This window comes from Hemicordylus capensis, chromosome 5 (assembly GCF_027244095.1).
Source record: "Hemicordylus capensis ecotype Gifberg chromosome 5, rHemCap1.1.pri, whole genome shotgun sequence".
Lineage (NCBI taxonomy): Eukaryota > Metazoa > Chordata > Lepidosauria > Squamata > Cordylidae > Hemicordylus > Hemicordylus capensis.
In genome coordinates this window covers 93,632,187-93,647,660 of record NC_069661.1, presented here as the reverse complement: position 1 = coordinate 93,647,660, position 15,474 = coordinate 93,632,187, and the positions used below count along the sequence as shown (strand labels likewise).

Here is a 15,474-nt window from a genome sequence, read left to right as displayed (position 1 = left end):
AAAACAATTATTAGGTTCAAATTAAAACTGAAAATTATAAAAAGCTAAAGAGGCTAAAGAACCTACCAGAAATAACAAAATAATAATAATATTAAAAAGCCTCCTTAAAAAGGTGTGTTTTAAGATGTTTTTTAAATGGCATTCCTTGAGCTGGAACTACCACCCCAGCAAAGTAGAATTGCCAACCCTCCAGAATTGGCGTGGAGTCTCTAGGAATTGGCACCCATCTCCCAATGGCTACTGAAAGCAATCCTGGAGATTTTAATGGCTTGATCATTAAAATAATTGTTAAAATACTGGAAAAAAGTGGGGGGGGGTGTCTCCAGGAATAACTTCAGAGTTGGCAACCCTGCTCCAAGGACCTCTGAAGGTTGATGCTTCAGACTCTCCCTCTGAAATCAATCTCTCTTAAAAGTGCTGAATTCTGGCTGGATTGTAGATACTGTACTAACATGGCTTCTTTCTTGAATGCCTCCTGGAATACTCACAAGCTCTCTTTATGCCACAGCAGTTATTTGAAGGGGTAGTATCGTCAACTGCTATCTCTTTCAGCTCTCTACTCACACACACCATGCTGGGAATACCGAGCAAGCCACCATTTAGGTTTTACAAGCAAAAGTGAATTAAACATGTCTTGGGACCTACAAACTATTGTTGGATGGATGGCTTGGCAGTTTGCTGATTCGAGAGCAAAAGGAAGCTACATGCCAGCAGCCACTGCAGCAAAACCTCAGTGGGAACTGAAAGAGTAACTCCAAAGAAAATGTGAATATTATACACAATGTGAATATTTAGCTGCACTTGAGATACACTGCAACCCTAATAAAACAACCCCCTGATGTATTAACACTGTGGTACACAATCCAGTCAATTTTCAGCAACATTTACATCAATTTCTCCATTAGAGTTAAGCATGCTCTTAGCTTTCTCTTGGTGAAATCAGTCCCTTTGAAAGCGAGTGGATTGGAATGCTTAATTATACTATAAAGTTCGACTGACTTCAATGAACATTTTATTTATTTATTTATTTATATTTATATACCATCTGTAACCAGATTGCAAAGTGGTTTACAACTAATTAAAACAATCTGTAAATTTTAAAATCAAGAGTTAATAGGTAAATTAGATTTTCAAATCAAATTTTAAAAATCAACTAAAAGCCTGACTGAACTGGTGTGTCTTCAGTGCTCTACTGAAGACCATCAGAGATGGTGCAACTCTTAATTCAACAGGGAATGCATTCTGCCGTCCTGGAGCTGTGGAACTATAGAAAACTATAGAAAGGACTCACTGCTGAGTCACCACCAGATGAGCCAGTGGTAACTACAAACAAACCTCCTCTGATGATCTTAATTGGTGGCAGAGTTCATGACAAAGTGTGCCTCATTTGGGTTGGAATCAAATGTTCACTTCCTGGAATGCAGGCCCCATTAAACTTGGTTGGTTACTTCTGAGAAAATGGCATACATCTTCAGCTCACCTTACTGACACACAAGAGAAATAGGTTTGCAGCCCAGTCTAATGCATGTTTATTGAGAAGTAAATCTTCCTGAGTTCCAAAGAACAGAAGAAGCTGCCTTCTACTGAGTCAGTCCATCTAGCTCAATGTTGTCAAAACTGACTGGCAGCAGTTCTCCAGGGTTTCAGACAGGAATCTTTCCAAGCCCTATCCAAAGATACCAGGGATTTGACCTAGGACATTCTGCATGCAAAGCATGTTTGTTTGTTTGTTTTTACATTTATATCCCGCTCTTCCTCCAAGGAGCCCAGAGCGGTGTACTACATACTTGAGTTTCTCTTTCACAAGTTTCTCTTTCACAACAACCCTGTGAAGTAGTTTAGGCTGAGAGAGAAGTGACTGGCTCAGAGTCATCCAGCTAGTTTTATAGCTGAATGGGGATTTGAACTCAGGTCTCCCCGGTCCTAGTCCAGCACTCTAACCACTACACCACACTGGCTCCTTTGTTCCCTACCACTGAGCTACAGCTGCTCCCTTTACTCCCCAGTGAGTGTGCAGGATGGCAGCCTTGAAGTATAAAATCAAAATGATACCTTTTCCCAGTCACTAAGACTGATGCTTATATTTCTGATAGTGCACAGAGATGAAAATTGGAAGTAAAAAGATTGCACTATCTATGGAATTGGATACCTGAAATGGACAATTAACAAAGCTCCATGATAAATCCCATCAAATCCCCGTAACCCAGACTTCAATGCCAGCTTCTGTACACAGCTCTAGTACATTCTTAACTCAGAGACAAGATAACCCTGGAAGCTCAGTCCAATTGCCAGGCACATAAAACTCCCAAGGGATCGAGAATGAAATATTTGTGGGGCTCAAAAAACCTGATCATAGTCTAAAGGGATACTGGCAAGAGAGGCTTGAAATGGCCACAAGTCTTGCAGTAAAGTGATTGCTGGAAAAATTGCTTAGCTAGTTGAATGGAGAAAGTTTTCCAGAACTTGATTGGACACGTTTTGGAATTACACCAGCTTCTTTCCTTAGAAAGCATATCTTGGCCTGTCTGGGGATTTCTAAAACCTTAAAAGCCTACCTGTGCTTTTGGTTCTTCTTTTGCTCTTTATGAGCAATGATGGTTATATGTTGCTTAAGATTGGGGCTAAAGATAATTCAGGATTGATAATGACAATTTTTTTAAAAGCTCTTTAAATGTGTTGCTTTTATCGCCTATTTCTCCCCCCATGTCTTTGTGAATTGATACTGCTAGAAAAAGAAGGTTTGGAACATATATGACTGGCGAAGAGAAGTTTGTGGGGGAGGAATATTTTTCCAAACCTAAGTGGCTCATAAAATGGTGCAATTTTTATTCCCCAGTTGTTGTTGTTGTTTTGTGTGTGGGGGGGGGGGGGGAATGATTGGATTGTTTCCAAGCTAATTCAAAGGGAGCATGGCAGAGCTCACACATCTCTAATTCCATCATCAATTGAAGATGCACCTGTTTCAATAGGCTTTTGACCTGTTTGCTGAATGATTTATTGTTCCCCTCTGAAATGGCATTTTCTTTCATGGCCTGCTGGTTTTTATTAGTAGATGTTTAAAACAATGTTTACTCTTTTCTGAGTTCTGTTTTTAACCCCATTATGTAAACCAACTTGATTGCTTCATTTGAAGTTTATCGGCGGGATATGAAATTTTTGGTCATTTTAAAATTTTTAAATGACCCCCAAAATTGAACACCATTTCACATCATAAATACTCGCCGCTATTGCTGCAAGGAGAGAGATCAGTTGCAAGGTTGGAGGTGTTCTGCTTTATACCCATGACAAAAGTAATACGTGTTCTTGCCCCCCTTTTTCTTTTCTGATGGGCCTTGCATCAAAATATTGTGATTATTAGAAACCCAGTATGGCTCTCTTGAGGAAAAAATTATACACTCTTCTGCTCTTAATCTCTCCCCAACTCCCCATGGTTCTGTGATGGAAGCTAAAAGATGCAAAATAGAATTTAAAACATAGTTATACAGAACACAACAGGGAAAACACCTTTAATCAACTTAAATGCATTTAGCTAAATCTAGAAAAATCAGTCTCATTGAAACCCAGAACAGCTTTACAAGATGCATTTTCTCTAAGTGCCTATTCAAGTCTATGATTTGCCAACAAAAATAGTCCCCACCCCCTTCCTCTCTTCTCCTCTGCCCATGAATAGGACACATTATGCTTAATTGAAAACTGCAGTCAGGAAAGCAATCAGGCTGGCATGGCTAATAACAGGCGGGTCTATTAAAGTATCATTATAGGCTAAATTAAAATTGCATTTCTTTTCTAAATATGAAAGCTGCCATTGTTATAGGATGCAAGTTGTTTCTCAATGGGATTTCAGCATGCAGGAGAAAAGGAATCAGAGCTTTTGTATATATTTTTTGTGTGAACCTTACATCTAATGGAAATGTTTCAGATTGATTATTGTTGTTATAGGTTTTATTTCCCTTTAAATCAGGAACATAGAGTTAAGACAACGCCATAGTTAAAGACTTTTTTGCTCCCACTTTCAGAAACGTACTTTATGCTTAGGATCAGATGATGGCAGTATTTCCTCCACAATTCAGCACCCAAGCTAGGACTTCTCCACTGTTGACAATGGAATGGCTGGTGTTCATGGATCTTTGTCATTGCCAATGGGTCATAGCTAGCTCAGTGACAGAACATTTGATTTGCATGCAGAAAATTCCAGGTTCAATCCCTGGTATATCATATGAGAAGGCTCTTATTAATATAATAATGGTGATGGTGATGTTATTTGTCAGCCACCCCATAACAAATTGTTCTCTGGGTGGTTCACAATAAAACAAAACAATAGAATAAAACGTAATATTGATTTGATACAATAAAATAAATACAAAAACATTTTTAAATCTTTTTTAAAAAAACTTTAAAAGGCCTAGGTGAACAAAAAGGTCTTTACCTGGCATTTAAAAGAATGAGTGACAATGCCAGGCAAGCCTCACTGAGAAGGCTATTCCATAAACAGGGTGCTGCTATTCCTGAAAAGGCTACCCACCTCACCTTATTTGGCAGGGCATTCGGAGCAAGATGCTCTCTCAGGTAGACTGGTCCAAAGCTATTTAGGGCTTTAAAGATTAAAAGCAACACTTTGAATTGGGCTTTTAAACAGACTGGGAGCCAATGCAGCTGACAAAATACTGTCTTGATATGATCAAAACACCCAGCCCCAGTTAATAATCTTGTAGCCCTATTTTGAACCAACTGCAGTAGAATAGCCATAGTTTATATTAGTAGTTTTCAAAAGGTTTTCTCAATGGATTGCTATCAGGGAAGGTGAAAATGTTAATGAGCAGCGTTTATTTATCACTGGCACCAATGGTCTGACTTGGTATCAGGCAGTTACATAGGAAGCTGCCTAAAACCAAGTCAGACCATTGGTCCATCTAGCTCAGTATTGTCTACATAGACTGGCAGCAGCATCTCCAAGGTTGCAGGCAGGAGTCTCTCTCAGCCCCATCTTGGAGATGCTAGGGAGGGAACTTGGGACCTTCTGCATGCAAGCCTGCAGATGCTCTTCCCAGAGCAGCCCCATCCCCTAAGGGGAATGTCTTACAGTACTCAGATGTAGTCTCCCATCCATATGCAAACCAGGGTCAACCCTACTTAGCAACTCATTCATAACAATTCATGCTTGCTACAAGACCAGCTCTCCTCCTCCTGGAATCAAATGTCTTGATTCCCAATAAACATATTCTTCTTCTACTAATAGTAGTACCCTACAGGTCCAAGTATCTTTCTTTGAGCCAGTTGCTCTAGGATGGAGGATGAAAAGAAACAATGCAAGGTTCAGCCATGATTATGACTGAACATAGGATGCCATGGGAAGGCACCTAATGTTGATGCTTGAGAACCCTTGACTAATATATGCAGTTGGGAATGTGATAAACGTGTATCAATGACTGCTAAACTCCATGGACACCACCTACTTTATTATATTCACTGTACTTTCAGCAAAGAAAAAGTGCCCCTCTACAGCATTTGCAAGCATTGAACAGCAAAGGTACTATTGTTCAGATAAAATAATCCCTACAACAGATTGGTTCTTACACCCACACACTATCGATTCTGCCATAATGCCGACTTCTTTTAAAATACTCATCAGTAGCAAGGCCTCATGAATGTCCATTGTAGCATAATATTTTGGCAATGTTATTAAGAGAATTTTATGTATTTGTTTGTTTATTTGTTTGTTTATTTTCAATTATATTTCTCTACCGCCTGATATAGACATTTCTAGGTGGTGTAATGCAATTAAATAGGCACAGAGAAAATCACTTCTAAATAAAATCCCAGAGCTCTAATGAAATAAGATTGAAGAGTAAGGAAATTATAGTCACAGCATATGCTAGATATCAAGAGGAAGCTCTTGGCAGGCAGAACATTGCATAGTAATATACTATACCACAAAGGGTATAACTTAAATGATATTGGAAGTAAACCTCATATAATCTTCCTTCACAATATATCCATCCCCAGCACAGCATCCCTCCAGTGGCTGGTGCTGGTGTCTATCTTGTTTCTTTTTTTAGATTGTGAAGCCTTTAGGGACAGGGAACATTTTATTTATATCTATGTAAACTGCTTGGGAACTTTTGCTGAAAAGCAGTATATAAATATTATAATATATTTATATATAATATAATATTTATATATAATATATATAAATATTCATTGTTTGCAGAAAATTACATTCACCCCCTGCCTGTTGAATACTACTTAGAGTCTACTAAGTACTATTAGACTCTAGTAATATACTATTAAATAAATACTTACATTGGGGGCATCAAAACAATTTATACTGGGAACTGTTGGCACTGGATTAAATTCACTTCTGAGCCTCCAATTCAGCACGAATCATGGGCAATTAGTTGTATGTAACAACTGAACACCCCAGGTGGGGATGTGTCTCACCATGCACATCAAAACATACCTCCAGACACTTAAACTGAGTGTGGATAAGCACAGTTGTATTTTCGTTTTCATGCAAAGTGAACAATGATTTTGAATTAGTTTTAGCACTCTTCCTTCAAATATAAATCAAGATTTTTGTGGGGTCAGCACTGGAACACTCCCCAGTTTTCCAGTCTTAGTGCTTTGAGCACTGATTGGCTACTTGTTTGTGTCTTTAGAAGGACAATTTTGGATGCAAACCCTGAAACCTAAGAACATTAAAATCAACCTAACAACTATTTGCTCCATGTTTCCTCAGTATTTTTTAATACTTGAAAAATCTAAGAAGGATTATAGTTTTGAATTGTATTATTCTAATGACCATTTTTAATATTTCTGCCTAGCATCAAGTCTGCAAAGTGCAACAACAATTGCCATCCAAATACCAGATGAACTAAATATTATTTCACCTCTAATCAGGAGATATTGGGGATTATCATATTAAAAGCATGAGCTCAATTCTGTCCCAATGTCCATGTTTACTGTATTTTCTTCATTTCTTGCTTACATTTTCCAAGCTATTAACATGCATGGAGAGTCTATCATAGAACTTGATTATCTTATGTATCAAAGTGACAGATCTACAGCCTTGGTGACAGCATTACAGCTCACCAGTGCTAAGGGGCAATTAATCCCTTATGAATCAGAGGAGAGTTACCAGATCATGACAGACCTTGGAAGTCTGTCAACTCCTCTTGAATGAGGCCACTAGACTGTTAAGAGAAGCACTGGTGTGCATTATAAGTGGTGGCAAACTGTAAATCAAGCAGTGGAAGGGGCAGTAATGAAAATAAAATAGCCAAAAGGAGTATGTCACAATGATTAACTTCCCATTTTGAGACAATTCCAAGACACTGAAGATTATGTGTTAATGAAACCTTTCTTAGTTCCACCAAAATGCAAGTCATAAATGAATACAGAGCATCTGACTTAATACTTTCTACGAGACACCAGACTGAGTGATTCTGGGCACATCAGTGTCTCTTACTCTTGGGTTCCCCATCTGTAAGGTAGAATGCCCTTCACCAGGGGTTCCCAAGCTGTGGTACCCCAGATGTTGCTGAACTACAACTCCCGTCATTCCCAAGGTTCAGCAACATCTGTGTCTGAATACAGGACAGCTATTGTTCTGCAATAGTACCTCTTGCCTCCCCCTCCCAGCACCGCCCTCACTGACTGCCACTGATGCAGCTATAAAGGCAACAGTGCTCCTCTGTTTGTCCCTGGCATCTGATGTTCAGAGGCATACCACTGCTCAGGAGAGCCACTGCCGGGGGAGGGGGAAAGAACCTCCCGCACCAGGCCCAAAGGCAGCAAGGGGGCCAAAAGAGAAGGTGCCATCCTGCCTGCCTGCCCACCACTGTCCCTCCTTGCCGCTGCAAGGAGGCCAGTAGAATGCTGCCCTCAATACACATTTGCTCCATCATTCCTTTTCAAAAGAAGCCTAGAGTGTGGAAGAGTGTTCTGCTGTAAACGTAAGCTCCCTCTTGGAAGGAAGGAGTGGGTGGACAGCAATGTTCCCTGTAACGGATTCCCAGATGCTGTTGACTACAACTCACATCATCCCCAGCTGCAGTGTCATTTTGCTGGGGATGGTGGCAGTTGTAGACAACATCATTTGGGAATCCCTATTACATGGAACACTGGTGGACAGGCAGGCAGTCTGAGACTGGGGGTGGGAATAGTTGCTTGGTGTGGTTTGTATGCCTTGCAACTTGGTAAACAGGTCTGGGGCAGGGAGATGGGGTGTGGCAGAAAAAAGCTGCCCAGCATGCTTTGCAAACTGAGGTTGGAGCGCGGGACACCATAGAGTTGCTAATAAATTGTGTGTGTAAGCAAACCACATACAGTGGATTGGGCCCAGACAATCCTGTTGACACCCTGGGGGATTCATTTTGCTCTAAGATCATAGCTGATATGATGTTGAGGTTTCAGGAAGTTCTGGGGCAATTCAACAAAGCTAGGACATGTGTTTAGACTTATAAATAAACAAAAAGTATTAGGACTTTGGATGCAAGGTGGGCAAAAGAAAGAGCAACATTCATGAGTTTCTACCATATTCAACAGTCTCTACATCTAAAACATCATCTGCATCACTAACTGACTCGTACTGTATTTACTTTAGGAGTTTCCTTTGCTACTTGTAGCTGCAATAACTGAAATGTTTCCTAGTAAGAGACAAGTGATCTGTTTAGTCCTCAGGGAATAAAACAGAGTCTCCGGATCTTCTCCCTTCTGGAGGTAAATTCTTTGAATCCTTCTGCAGGGGACAGAAAGACAGCTGGCTAATCTTTTTGCAGATGTTGCTCTACTGTTACTGTTTTCCTTGCATATGGAATATCTCATAAACGGAGCATGAACCGTTCAAGCTGTTGCCCATGATATTTGAATAAATTCACAACAGAGCAAACAAAGTTTGCCTGTCCTTGTGTGCTAGGTATTATCTTGTTAAATTATTGTAATTTTTTTCTCTTCAAAGACTGTTGTCCACTTTCATACAGTAATTATTGTCATTACATCTAATCACATAATCAGTGTGAATTCAAGTAACCACAAAATTAGAATACGCAATTATGTGATTTTGTTTGTCTGGAAAGCATGAGCAACTAACCAAGCCAGCAGGAAATGGAGCTTCTCCAAAGTATTTGACAATGTCATATAAAAGCCAGCAGAATCCATGTATAGTACTAGCTGACAACAGTCTAGGTTTAAGAAACTCCAGTAACTACATTGTTTTTCATTTCTGTTCTTCCTAGGGCTCCAAAAATTAATTCAAAGCAGCTTAAAAAGAAATATTATTGAAAACATGAAATGGCCACAATCCTGCACAAAGCAAGACAACACTTAAGCTCAATGAAATCAATGGGTTTCAGTACACCCATCTCCATGCTGGATTGTAGTCAGCTATGTCATTCAAGATTTCAGTAAGAGAAAGGGCAAAGATATTGGGAGTGGGCAGTACATTTTATATCTGCTTCTCTCACAAACACAAAGTAATCTTATATAGATTTAACTAAGAGTTTATTCAGAAACAACTCTATTTTCTCCGCCTTTCTGACTCCACCCGCCACAATATCTACAGGATCCCCACTGGGACAAGCTTCTAAACATCAACATATAAAAGATACTAGATAGAAAACAACAAACCCCTCTTCTTTATAACAACCAGAATTGAAATGATTTAAAAATCAGTGACAAAGTCTTGAAGTATTTTAGGTGGTCTCCTGTCACACACTCTTCTCCTAATTTTGGGGTTCTCTGCACAGGAGCTGTTAGTGAGGTTTTTTTTTCTGGTAAAGAGGATTCTCCATCACTTTCACCAGCTTCCTCCATGAGGTCAAAACTGCAGGCAAGATCAAAGTCCTCTCTAGCTCCTCTCTTGAGATCAGACTCTTTCCCCTTTTTTCTCATAGTGTATGTGGAGGAATAGCTGCCTATCCCCGATTTGTGACACCACGTGTGGAAGAATTTCGGAACCCACCAGCCCCCTTATATCAGTTCTTTACCACTGCCACCAAGTAGACTTTTCTTTTCTATGGCTGCATCTACTACAACAGCCCTTACACCTTTGCAAAAAAAACCCCAGAAAACTCAGTAGAGTGGAAAGGCTTATAGGCATGGGATGGAGACCATCAAACAACAACCACTTCTAATCTTTACATGTAACAACATTTACTTTGGAAAAGTATAAGTCAATTTGAAACATTAGCTTCTTGGTTTCTTTACACAGCACACTCTTAGAAAACAAAACAGTTACCATAAGAGCATAAAGGAGGGCGGGTGGTGGTGGTGGTTGGAAAGTCACATCCAACTAAACTATTCTGAAACTGGTCTCTAATACAGAGTCCTCTGCAGTTGCCTTCCTTTGTCAGCAGCCTGGCTTGTTTCTGGTGCTGTCTCAGGTCTGGGTCACCTTTAGGTTCAATCCAGGTTCAATCCAGCCTGGTTCTTCAGGGATTTCAGCCTTTACCAGAGAGTACACCACTCTCTATAAGTGGTTCTTGCTATAGCCACAGCACTGACTCTCCCAGTCTGTGCTAGCAATTCTTCAGCTGGATGCAGTTCCTTCCCTTGAACTGGACTCAGCTCCTCCAGTTCTCCAACAAGTAGCTTCTTGACTGTACTGCTTGTCCTTCTTTCTTTCTCTCTGCACACTCTTGCTGTTGTAAATGCAGACTCTCCACTCTGACTTCCAAACTGAACTGTGCTAAAAGCAACATCCTTTTATACACAAATTGTACCAAGAGTTCTTTTTAAACCATCCAATCCGTATAACACAAAGTTCCCTCAATTTTTCAAAACTTCCCTTCCCTCCAAAATTAAACTGTCAAACAGTTCTTTCTCAATGTGAAGCTAAAAACACACACACACAGCAGGCATGAACTCTTGACTCTGCCAGCATTCTTTGCCACCGAGGGACTTTGCAACCATATTAACACAGACATTCTATGTACAATAAGGAGAGTTTTAAGAATAGCAATGAATTAATAAAAGCAATTATTTACAACAAGAAAAGGTTTGGGAATATCAGTTCAATTCATTTACAATACAAGGGTTTATTTTACAAAAAAAACCAACCCAAGACTATGAGGCTATTCTCACGGTCATACAAAATTGAGCTAAGGGAGCCTAGCCCGATTTTGTATGACCATGAGAACCACCAGACTCACAGCCAAGCCCAGTCTCAGCAAAGCAGGTAACCCACTGAAATGCCCCTCCCCTTAGCCGAGGTTAGCGGAGCGAGCGCTCTGCTAACCCGGGCTTTTCAATCGCGTGTTGCCATGGCGTGGGTCTGCACCACAGCAACTCAAAAGTAGAACCCCCCCAACCAGGAGGCTTAAAAGCAGCCTCCCGGCTTGGGGGACTCTCCAGCATGCCCCGCGCGCTTGCGTAGGGCATGCTGGAGCTTCCGGGGGCCGTGTGCCCCCCGATCCCCCCAGCCCCCACTGGCTCCGTAATGAAGCTGGCAGTCATGTGGCCGGCCGATCCGGCCACCCAGGGCTGCCTCCCTGCTCGTCTACAGGGAGCTAACTCTCTCGAGGCAGGTCTCACTGATCGTGGGACCCGCCTCAACATGTGGTCAAGGCAAGGCTGATCCTAGTAGGGTGCGGGGCTTGGGGCGAATCAGCATGTGCGGGGCCTCCTTAACATTTCACATCATTACAGAATCATACTGATTGATGTCATACAGTGTAAATAGTGTGATTGAGGTTTTTGGATATGTCCAACCAGCTTGGACGTATAATGCATTTCTAAAGTAATAAAAATAAAAAGCACAACACATGCTTCACAGTTCTCACAAGTCATTCCGGGACAGTTGATTTAAAGGCTGGGGCAGAAAGGGGGTCATTTTACCCTTTTTTATGAAGTCAAAGGGCAGATTCTTCAATATGGGAGTGGAATGATGGTCTAAGGGGGAGTTTCAGTTCCAGACATTTTTATAATTTTCTGCCATGAAGCAAGCCACTTATAGGACTTTTTGGATGGGGTTTTGTAAATTAAAGAAAAAAAATTAAAAACCAACGGTCCAATCCACTTCAATTCAATACATATTCCTCCCACCCTGCCCTACAACTCTGCTCAATACCAAAGCCCTATGGCAAGCCAGTCCCTAAATATTCAAGGGGTGGAGGGGAATAACCACAAAAAGGAAATCACATCATACCTCCATTACTAAGGCTGGGCTGGGCAGAGCACTGGTGCTGGACACTCTATGCCTGCCTGCCTGCTTGCTTGCTTCTTTCCGAAGCTTCAGGTTTCAGCGAGGCCTGCATGGAGGCCTCTCTGGAAGCCCCACCCACCTGCCAAACAGCAAGGAAAGACAGAACTCTAGCAGCTTGCCTGGGAGCCTTTCAAGCTACACACAGACACAAAAGATTGGCTGCGGGAAAGATAAGTGGCTGGGACTGGAGGAGAGAGGAGGACAGGCTGCACTGCAATGTACCCAGAGCAGGGCCTGTGTCAGTGTGGGGCTTGGGGCAATTGCCCCAGTCACCCCGCCTTATGGACGGCCCTGGGTCTAGGCCTCATTTCTTTCCATCATCCATTATGACAGCATTGCCTCAGATTTTGATTATTTGTTTTGGTCCAGAATATTGGGAACAACCCTTTCTCACTATAAGGCAGCTGTACTCAAAGCCCCCCACCTGAAATGTTTGCTGTTTCACACCCTGTTTCTGGTCCACATATAAGATCATCATATAATTTGTATTTTTGTTGCTTCTCCCTTATACAATCATGAATCTCTGCATCCTCAAGGAGAGATGGCATGGAAAGCCCTATCAGTTGTTGCTGTTGTATAAATTTGGTGGTAGCTTTGCATCCTCTTAGTAGTTCAAAAGGTGATTTTCCTGTAGTGGAATGAGGAGTAGTTCAGAAAGCAAAGGGAGAAGCTGTTCGCAGAGGCGGCATAACCCAGGCAAGGGAAGTCCCCTGCTAACAGAGCAAAGAAGCACCTTTTTAAAGCAGGGGAAGAACAACTGCCCTTATCCATTCCCAGCACAGCATCCCTCCAATGGCTGTTGCTGGTGTCCATCTTACATTTCTTTTTTAGATTGTGAGCCCTTTGGGGACAGGGAGCCATTTTATTTATCTAGGTTTTGTTGAAAAGCAGTATATAAATATTCATCATATTTGTCATCGTATTCTTATAAGGCTGCATGTGAGAACTGCTGAGATTGGGCCCGATCCCAGCGGGGCAGCTTTGCCTAGCCCAGTTTTTAGCCAAGGTTGAGGGAGCCAGCGCTCCCTTAATCTGGCCTTTCCTGCTTCCAACCCAGCCGCACACAGAGACAGGAGCCTAAAATGCTCATCTCTTGGGGAACCCTCCAATTCATTGCACATGTCATGTGGTGCATTGTGGAATCTCTGGAAGCCAGGATGCATCGTCCCAGCCTCCGGAGCTGGGCACTGTGCCACTCAGTGCTGCTTTTCTGGGAGCACAGTCTGTGCTCCCAGAAACATGTGATCACTCATCTGGGGGGAAGGTAAGTTTAACCAGCCTTCCCCCCTGCCTACCAACCAGGCCCCACTGCCCGCACATGTGAACGACCTCAGAGTGTCACAGATTGCCTCTTTCCAGGATTGTTGCTGCATAGCAGGAAGTTTTGTAAACTTTATTTCACTAATCTGTTCATTTTTTCATTAAGCCATTCCCTCAAGGATGTTACAAGAATGGTCTTGTGTTTTATCCCACAGTTATGCAAATATCACTCCATTTCAAATGAGGTAAGCTGTGTCCCATTGTCCGTCACATTCTTTAGGAAGACCTTCTCTCACAAAAACGGCAGCCATGAATTGGATCACCTTGTTTGTAGTAATGTGGTCAACAAATAAAACTTCTGGCCACCTGGAATAGTTATCCACCATCACTATAACAAATTTTTGTTTGGGGGTTGATTATCAAAAGGCCCCATTATACCCAGAGCAAATTTTCCCCAGGGACCATTACTTGACTGAAGTCAAAGGGCTGGCAAAAGTTTTCTGTGACTTGTCATATACAAAACAAGCCATAAAGTGCCTGATCACATCTTCAATGTGTTTGTTCATAGGTGGCCACCAAAAACTTTCACTGATTCGCCTTTTAATCAAGCTCATGCCCAGGTGACATTCGTGGGCAATTCTGATCACTTTTGCTTGCAAGGAGGTTGGCACGACCAAACAATCAGTCCACAGCACCAGCTCACTCAGTGGCGCTCTTACCCCTGGTCTTCGAGGCCAAAGTCCAGGGGTTGCTTGACTTGATCTCCGAGTACTAAATAAAGCATATAAGGGTTTATGGTCTGACCATAAAGTGAATGTTCTGCCCCACAAGTAAGTCCTGAAGTGCCTCACCACCCAGAAATATGCTAGAGCTTCTTTTTCAATGACAGAATACATCTTCTCTGATGCAGAAAGCACTCTACATCAGTGGTTACAATAGTGAGCCTGCTGGTGTCTAAACAAGTAAGAGCAGGGCTAGCAGCAACAGCCGATTTTATAGTCTGAAAACTAACCTTGCAGGAAGCAGCCCAGTTCAATGCTTCATTCTTTTAAAAAAGAAGAAGCAGTGGAACAACTTTTGAGGCAAATTGTCTAATAAATTTAGAGTAGTACTCTCAGGATCCTAAAAATGAGTGAAGTGCATCCTTGTTGACCTGAGCATCTCAAAATGGTGAAGGCCTTAAGATTTAGATCCAGAGCTTGGATCCAAAGACTATTTAACTACTTTTGTGCATTTACATAACCTTTGGGCTTGTGTTTCTTGAACAGTAGCCCCCTATTCTGGATGACATCCCATCCCCCTTTGAAACTGAGGGACGTTATCAAAGTAGTTTGTATTATGTGAAAAGGAGGCAACTTGCAGTTGTTTCTACTACCTCGTTCCAAAGCTTGGGAGAAAATCTGGGTAGGGTGTACTAAGTTAACCACACAAGTAAACTCCCTGCCTTGTTTTAAATTCACAGACTACCACAAAATGGGAGCACATGCAACTCCCCAACTAGGGTAGGAAACAATCTTCTCCCCTGATAATAATCATGAGAATGAGCCTAGTATGATGTTCTTATGTTGAGGTCTATCAAAATATGCAAAGCCAAGTTGCATCCTGTGGTGACTGTCTCCACATGGCAAGCCATTTGGCTTTGCACATAGATGGTGCAATTTTCTCTGGATCTTTATAGACTTAAGATGTTTCCGTGAACATTTTTGGCATGAAAAATATAACTTTAGGTCTCATAAAACATTCTCAAAGGACCTCCCAAACTTCACCTTTTTTGGAACTGGTTCATTCATATTTGCTGTTCCTTCTCAACAACTATGTTGGCATTATTAAAATGTTCTTGCTGGCTATGTGATCCAGCTAATCAGGTTTTATGATGTGATGACATCATAATGCCAAGTAGTAAATCAGATATGGCTAGATGATTATGTCACAGTGCTTCCTGCCTTCACTTGGAATGTGCAAACATTTTTGTCCTGTTTCACAGCTCCCTCAAATTATCAACAAAATATAAAGAT

General features: G+C 41.5%; 1 protein-coding gene across 6 annotated transcripts in view; it reads right to left on the bottom strand.

The window, feature by feature from the left end:
* SGCZ (sarcoglycan zeta) overlaps positions 1–15,474 on the bottom strand; it is an 889,976-nt gene that overhangs the window by 542,236 nt on the left and 332,266 nt on the right. Inside the window, exon 1 of one of the 6 annotated variants that reach the window (XM_053253770.1) lies at positions 12,143–12,641. The exons of the other annotated variants lie outside the window; for them this stretch is intronic. Coding sequence (XP_053109745.1) covers positions 12,143–12,148 — 6 coding nt within the window. The 5' untranslated portion in view covers positions 12,149–12,641. Of the gene's footprint in view, positions 1–12,142; positions 12,642–15,474 lie in introns of those variants that run through there. 6 annotated transcript variants of the gene reach the window in all.